Source organism: Limulus polyphemus, unplaced genomic scaffold (assembly GCF_000517525.1).
Source record: "Limulus polyphemus unplaced genomic scaffold, Limulus_polyphemus-2.1.2 Scaffold626, whole genome shotgun sequence".
Classification (NCBI taxonomy): Eukaryota; Metazoa; Arthropoda; class Merostomata; order Xiphosura; family Limulidae; genus Limulus; species Limulus polyphemus.
Window position 1 is genome coordinate 281,581 of NW_013666236.1, and position 7,925 is coordinate 289,505.

Below are 7,925 nucleotides of genomic sequence, written 5' to 3' on the forward strand. Positions count from 1 at the left end.
GTAATAATTGTTATTGTAAATTGTACTATTGTGTGTATATTAAAACGTGTTTATGTTAAAAAAGAAAACCGTGTATCAGTCTTGTTGACAAATATTATTAACTGATTATATATCGACATTTATTTAAATACTAAATCCAAAGTACAATTTAACTACTAAATTTCATTGATCAGTTAACTCAATTTCAGGCTATTTGAAATTCTAATATGTAACAGTGTGAACCAGTTGTAAATTATATTTCAGTTAGTAACTTTAAACACAGCCCATAGTTAACTGTAATGTAACTTCACAAATATTACCAACTAATGGACCATACTTTAGCATATTTATTTACATTATATATACTATGCGCAACATTCACATATATGTTGACCAATAGTTTTAATTTTTGGTTCTTTATTATTATTATTATTCTTTTTGCTGAAGATAGGATGTTTTATACTAGGAAAGTGAAAGTTGAACAGAAAAGTGTGGATACTACCAAAGAAATCTACTTTTAATATACATATTAAAGTGTATTAAATAATGTTTTGTGTGTAAAGTATATTAGCACCTCCTTTAATTTGTCATGTATGTTCAACTTGTGACTAAAAAATTGCTTAAAAACTAAACTCATTTGTTTGATTGTTTTTTAAGATTAAAATTGTTCTCAACTTTCCTTTATTGATAAGACACTGTTAACACTTTAGAATTAAAGCTGGTGACACTCCAACCCCCATACTGAAAAAACAGCTCTGTGATGCAATCACATTTAAGCATGTGAAAACAAATTTAATGCCAAAATTTTATAATATTTTTTTCCAAGACAAAGCTTTATAATTTGTATCTCATTTTATGAAGAGTAGGATAATGCTCATAGAAAGTGTTACTGGAAGCTTTATGAATTTGAATTATAGTTACACGGTTACTTGGTGCTATCTTTTTGATAACATCTAAAAGTTCTACATTTATGAAAACCAAACAAGGCATTTTATCTGTGCTTTTAAAGTGTAAAATTGATAATTATGTAGAATTCATAATAACATTACAGTGTGATTGAAAAAATGATCTGTATATAATGAACCTTATGGTGTATGTTTCTCTATTGATATTTATAACAAAGTATTTATTTTTTTCTGTCTGAAGTGTTTGTAGAATTTTTTTATAACAAAAAGTGATTTTTTATGGGAAGTTTAAACTTTGGAATCCCATTTCTAAATTTTGGTTATTTATTTATTGTTCATTATAGATGATGAATTAGTATGGAAAAGGAACTTTGTAATTTATTGTTTGTTTCAGATACACGTAAGTGTGATCCTGAAAGAGAGTTTACATGCACACAGAATAAACAATGGGGCCGTGCTGTGTGTATCCCAAAACGATGGATCTGTGATGGAGATCCTGACTGTGTGGATGGAGCTGATGAGAACACAACACTCCACGGTTGTGCCACACCTGAACCCTGTGATGAAGATCAGTTTCAATGCAAAAACTTTCGTTGTATAAATAAAGATTGGGTCTGTGACCATGACAACGATTGTGGTGATGCATCTGATGAACCTAAAAACTGCAGTATGTATTGCAATTTATCTTAAACATTGAAGATTTATATATGCAGTTTAATTAAAGGTTGGGTAATATATTAAGTGTTTGTACTCATTCCATTCAACCTTCAAAAGCCCTCTCTCTTAAACCTATTCTTCAGGATATAGTCTCAGTTTAGGATAAAATTAATTGTAAATATATGCAATACTGTGTTAAATAAATGTTAAAAAATTAACATTTATTGGTGCGTTAGAGTAAAAATAAAAATATCTATTGGTGCATTAGAGTAAAAATTAACATGAAAATATAGTCCATTACAGTCTATGAACTAAAACAAAATGCTGCTACAACTAGGGCAAAACCAAAAACAAGTTATTAAATTTTAACAATAACAGGAATTCAAAATAAAACTTTCAAACAATTGGAATACAAATTTTATCACTTACAAAACCCAAAATGAAAATAAAAACAGTGTGCCTGGTTAGGACTTGATACAAAGTTAATAAACAATACAACATAAATATTAATGTTATTAATTTCAATAAATATAGAAAGAACGAAATTAGGAAAAAGAACCAGAAGAAAAAAAAAAAACTAATTCTGAAAAACACAAATTCTAAAATTAAACTACTTCAAGAGCAATAACAATATCAAGTAATGATCAGCAATAATTTGTTCTATCTATATCTTGTTAACTAATGTATTTAAAATCAATGCAGAGATGGTTAAACCACAAAGTTACGTCTCATATGACTAGCTAATTTATATAATCTTTCACAACATTAATATATGTACGTCACCACTAGGGAAGCTTATGTCAGTTTAATGATACTGTTACGTATCTGGTTGTTTGTTAAGTTTCGGTATAAATTCTTTCCGAGGAACTTCAGTGATACAAGTCCTTTCTTAATTAAAACTAGTTTATTCTTTCTCAATACAACTTTGTAATACACAGAATTTCCACAGTCACTTTAAACTTAACAACCTTTATAACACGCTATAAATCACAGTGATTCACACACTTTACTTACAGTGCCTACTGTTTGCTTGACTCAATTATCTATCTCTTCAATCTATTTGCATATCTATCTCTCACTGGCTTTATTTGCCAGGCTTATACACTAAAAAAGAGGGCATCCCGAATGCACTAGCAAATTCATGATCATTCGAGAAACTCACCACGTGTTACCAGCATCACGTGACTTTTGCTATCATAACAATACAAACATACTCAAATTCAATGTGCTCTGGCTAGAAGGTGAGTTAGCACTTAATACAACTAAAAATTCATAGTTGAACTAAATGATAAATGAACAGTAAACAAAACCTTAACAAAATAAAAGTAGAAGTTGCTATTTTACAAGACTTTTTTTTTTATTGTAATTGGTATCTAAGGTAAGTCTTTTAATATATAGATTTGATGAGTCTGACAGAATAAAGAATTGATAAGTCTCATAGTATGAATTGAATATTTGTTATTACTTGTAGCATTAGTTGGATTTTATGGGTGTAATAGAATATAGAATTGATAAATTTAACAATAGAAAATTTGATTAAGTGCTAGGTGATGTAAATCTTCATTTGTGGTAGTTTGAGTTGTTAGAAAAGTGTAGAAAAAGTTAGTAGAACACTTATTTGGTGTACAGAAGGTCTTGACCTGAGGAAATAAAAAAAAAGTGATTGATATGCACCATAAACAGGGTTGTAGTTACGGTGAACAGCGGTGGGTGGGGTTACCCAGAACTTATTCTGCTCACCAACACTACTGCCACCTGTCACTAAATATCACTGAAAAAATTCACCATAAGCATGAAAGATTTCTTTGTCAATGTCACAGTACAGTTTACTTCACAATTAGCATGTTAGAAACAAAGACTTTTCGTGAAAAGTCATGAAACAAATAACCTTTACCCTAAAATACTTTAAGAAAAGTTCACAGGAAGAAACATGCATATGAAACTGAACAAACAGCCCACACCACACTAATTCACTTACAATTAGCATGACACATCAGACAATATAATCCACAGTGGATATCATACAAAGCTTATTTTCTTTCCAGTGAAAGCTTATGTGGTGGGTCAAAATGTTTTCAAAATTTTATGGTTATCTAAAATATAAAAGTATATAAATATGTTTCTTGCATAAAAACTTTTTTTGAATCTCATTGTGACTAATTTGTATCATTTACCTGCTATTAAAGATAGATTAATCAGGAAAATAAAACTCAGCCTAGAGTAAAATTTGTTCACCTTATAACATGTTTGCCTAGTGATTGCTTATGTGGAGTGTTTTATGGGATGTTCTGAAGGAATTACAAATTTTCAAAGTTGTTAAAATTATAAACATGAAAATAATAATCTTTTTTTTTTTTCGCCCGGCCAAGGTGGGGGGGGGGGACGGATGGCAGCAGCCACAGGCATGTGCATCTATGGGCTAGACTGGTTTTTACAACTCACTCCTCAAATTGTCCTAGCTACAACCCTGACCTTAAGATTTCTCACCTTGCATACAAATATCATTCCTGTAAAAAAACAGTAAACTCATACAAAAATATTAGATTAGCCATACCTAAAATAATTCATTACAAGTCATCACATTACTGTTTGCATAGTTCAGTAATTTGTTCTTAAATATGGAAGTATGAATATATCTTCATAAAGTTTTTTATGTTATTTTTTTGAGTTTATTGATGATCTCCATTCTAAGTGAATGGTTTGAACTTATTATTTCTTCAGTGTGATTAACTCTTTCACTACACAATTAATTTTCAGGCTGATTCCCAAAAAGTAAATAAAAATATTAATTTGACCCTTTGTATTACTTTTTCAATATTGAAAGAAACTGTATTTTCTATATCTGACAGTAATATTCCTTGAAAACTGTATTGGTTAGTGAAAAATAATAATTTAAACAAACAATTGACGAAAATTAGAAGAAAAGTGTTCTCCAGTAATTTGCATAAATATAGGCAAAACTAAGTCAATAAGAGGCCAAAATCGTTATAAAATATAAAACAAAGTATTTAGATAACAATATCCGAGATATAAAGAGGCTGTCTTTATATAGATTCTATGTGTTCTGGCAAAGTTGGCAATTTTGTAATGAGGCATATAAACATCCAGGTTTCATGGCATAGAACACAGATTGCAGCATGCACACAGGTTTGGCAATTGTTTCAAGTACAGGGGGATATTCCCGCATCTCGCAGTAGAGGGAGACTTTTTCTGGTAGCCATGAAGTAAAAAAAATTTTGCAGTCAGTGGGTATAAATGTTTACTTGGATATATCTGAACAATGCAGCAAAAAGGTTAATAATGATGAAACCTTTGTGATTAGTTTTATGTTTGTTTAAGTAAGCATAATGCATTAACTCGGCTACAGTGTAAGTAAAGAAAACGAGATTTCACCTGACAATATTCTAGGTCATTTCTTCACAATTACACTATTGTTGTTTTTTTCCTATGATACATGCAGTCAATTTTAACACCAGAATTGCTGAGGTAATTAGCACCAGATTCTTCACAACAACTGAATGTAAATGTGATTAAATCAATAATTATAAACTGTTACATAATTCTTACTGCTTCCTTTGTAAAATTGCTTGCTCTCATGTTACCATGCTACTAAATTTTAGTCATTGTACAAAATCATACTAGAATTTCCATTATCTCATCACATACTTATGTAAATTAGATTGCATGACAATTCTGTATCTTAAATTTAACTAACTACGTGCTCTTTATCTTCAAGTACACATGTTTTAGAATGTGTTGCAGTTTATAACAGGAACGGACTTTGTCTTGATGCTCTATAAATTTTAACTAGTAAAAATATCATACATAAAAACTATTTAAAACTGTTTTATTATAATATTGTTCTTTAACAAGTGAACTTATGTAATAATGATATGAATTTAAATAAATTTTCTTTCAGCTTTCCCGACCTGCTCTCCAGAAGAATTCTCTTGTCGTAATGCCAAGTGCATCCGTATGACTTACAAGTGTGATGGTGAGGATGATTGTGGAGATGGAAGTGATGAGTTGGTTGATGACTGCTCCACAGAAGCTCCAACCTGTTCTGGAGCACAGTTCCTGTGTAATAGTGGAATGTGCATTGACTACGAACGAGTGTGCAATAAACAGGAAGACTGTGATGATGGGTCAGATGAATCTTCTCATTGTAACACTGATGAATGTGCAAAAGTTGAAACAAATCAGTGTGAACACAAATGTGTGAACACTCTGACTGGATTCTACTGTGAATGTAATGAAGGCTACCAGCTAATGGATGATAGCAAAGCATGTAGAGACATCAATGAATGCACTGAAAAAGGTGGCATTTGTTCCCAGTATTGTTTCAATACACCAGGGTCCTACTACTGCAAATGCAATGACACTTACTATGAACGTGAATTAGACTTTCACAAATGTAAACGAAAAGATGGTAAGTTAAGCTATTTGTGTAAAAAGATATTTGTATTTGAATACTTTTGTTACAGGTCAAAGTAATGATAATGCTTAATTGATCTTGAAAAAATAACTTTATTGTTAAACATATTAGTGCCTGACTAAAGAATGCATTTTTTAAAATAATCTAAAAAAATGCTTAGGTTATGGATGACAATGATTTGTCAGAATCGTATTAATTAATATTAACTTCCAACCAAAGCAAGCTACCTAGTGCAAAACTAAAAATCAACTTTACAATGAGTATAGTTAATGTTCTGTGTAAGTAATGTTTTTCCTTATAAAGCTTTTATGCCTTAATATTAGATATCACCCCATGGATTATCTTCAGTAATCGCTACTATCTTCGCAATTTGAGCATTGATAACTCCCAGTACAACCTGATCAAAATGAACCTACGTAATGTAGTAGCTCTTGATTTTGACTATCAGGAAGAAAGGCTGTATTACTGTGATGTTGGCAATAAAAGTATTGGTCGAATGTTTATTAATGGCACCAATGAACAGATAATCATACACCGTAATGCTAAAGGATTGGAAGGACTTGCTGTGGACTGGATTGGAAGGTAAGAACTTAAATGCTTTGTAAGATATTGTAACAAATGAATAAGGTAATATATTATTGGAATTGAAACAGTTGCCATTTAAAATATTGGTTCTAATGAAATTATATATCACTGAAAAATGTGTCTTTATTTTTTTCCCCAATTCTCTTACTTTTATAATCATGCTATCCACTTTGTTTAAAAGGAGATTTGGTAAATAAAAAAATAATTCATAAGGTATTCTTCATCATTATTATTAGTACTACTTCCATGAACATAGTGCAAGATTGTATTAATCATGTTTATCTCTGAACCTTTTATTTATTTTTAGATGCTTTGAAAGCTATGAAAATATTAAATATTGTCAAAAGTAAAGAGAATTCACTGTTATTTGGTTACAGAAAAATATATTGGTTGGATAGAATTTCCAAGCATCTGTATGTGGCTGAGCTTGATGGAACTAATCGAAAAACTTTACTAGGGAGAGGCATTTCTGACCCAAGAGCCTTAGCTGTGCATCCAGGCATAGGGTAAAATGTTTAAGTAATTTTATTAATTACATTTTTAAATTTGTTCTTTGGTAGTTGTTTTAATTTTATTTTCATTGTGAGTCCTGAATATTGGTTGAAATGCTTAATAATGAAAAATACATCTTGAAATACAAAAATTACTTATAGTAACAATTCAGTGCTTCATAGTTGAAAACAAAAATATATAAATATATAAATTTGCAATTAAAAGATGGAAACATGCAGGAAGTTATCTTTTTATACTTTTAGGTACATTTACATGACAGACTGGGGCCATCATTCTTATATTGGACGAATCGGGCTGGATGGTTCCAACTTCTCCCGACTAATAACCTTCGAAGACAAACTTGTTTGGCCAAATGCTCTTACTATTGACTACTTCAGTAACAAAATATTCTGGGCAGATGCTCATTTGGATCATATTGAGTAAGGAAGATATTTGTGTTTATGTTACCAAATTTCATTCATATTAAATTCAGATTCTGTTGGTAATGCATATGCTTATACTAGTCATGAACTTTTGAAGGACAGAATTATACATAAAGTACATTTAGAATATCAGCTGTAGGTCAGATATAATAGGTCATACTCATAAATTGATTTTTAATTATAAGACAGATGCTGGTATTACATATAAAACTGATGTATTGAGTAAGTCCAGTCTCTATTATTATAATAACAATCTTCCTACTGGTAGTGTTACTTCAAAAGAATGTAAATGTGCATTTGGCCAGCTTGGTTACAAAAGTTAATTTTTTACTATATAGATATATATCGTATAATACGTTATAGCACTAAACTATTACGAAGTAAGTTACAAGTAATTAGTTACGTACGTACGTTAGTTGGCTACTATTT

General features: G+C 30.3%; 1 protein-coding gene across 1 annotated transcript in view; it reads left to right on the plus strand.

Moving 5' to 3' along the window:
* Positions 1–7,925, plus strand: part of LOC106459552 (low-density lipoprotein receptor-related protein 2-like) — a 248,405-nt gene that overhangs the window by 195,080 nt on the left and 45,400 nt on the right. Inside the window, exons 53-57 of the mRNA XM_022386057.1 lie at positions 1,279–1,551; positions 5,461–5,970; positions 6,300–6,558; positions 6,939–7,067; positions 7,317–7,493. Coding sequence (XP_022241765.1) covers positions 1,279–1,551; positions 5,461–5,970; positions 6,300–6,558; positions 6,939–7,067; positions 7,317–7,493 — 1,348 coding nt within the window. The remainder of the gene's footprint in view (positions 1–1,278; positions 1,552–5,460; positions 5,971–6,299; positions 6,559–6,938; positions 7,068–7,316; positions 7,494–7,925) is intronic.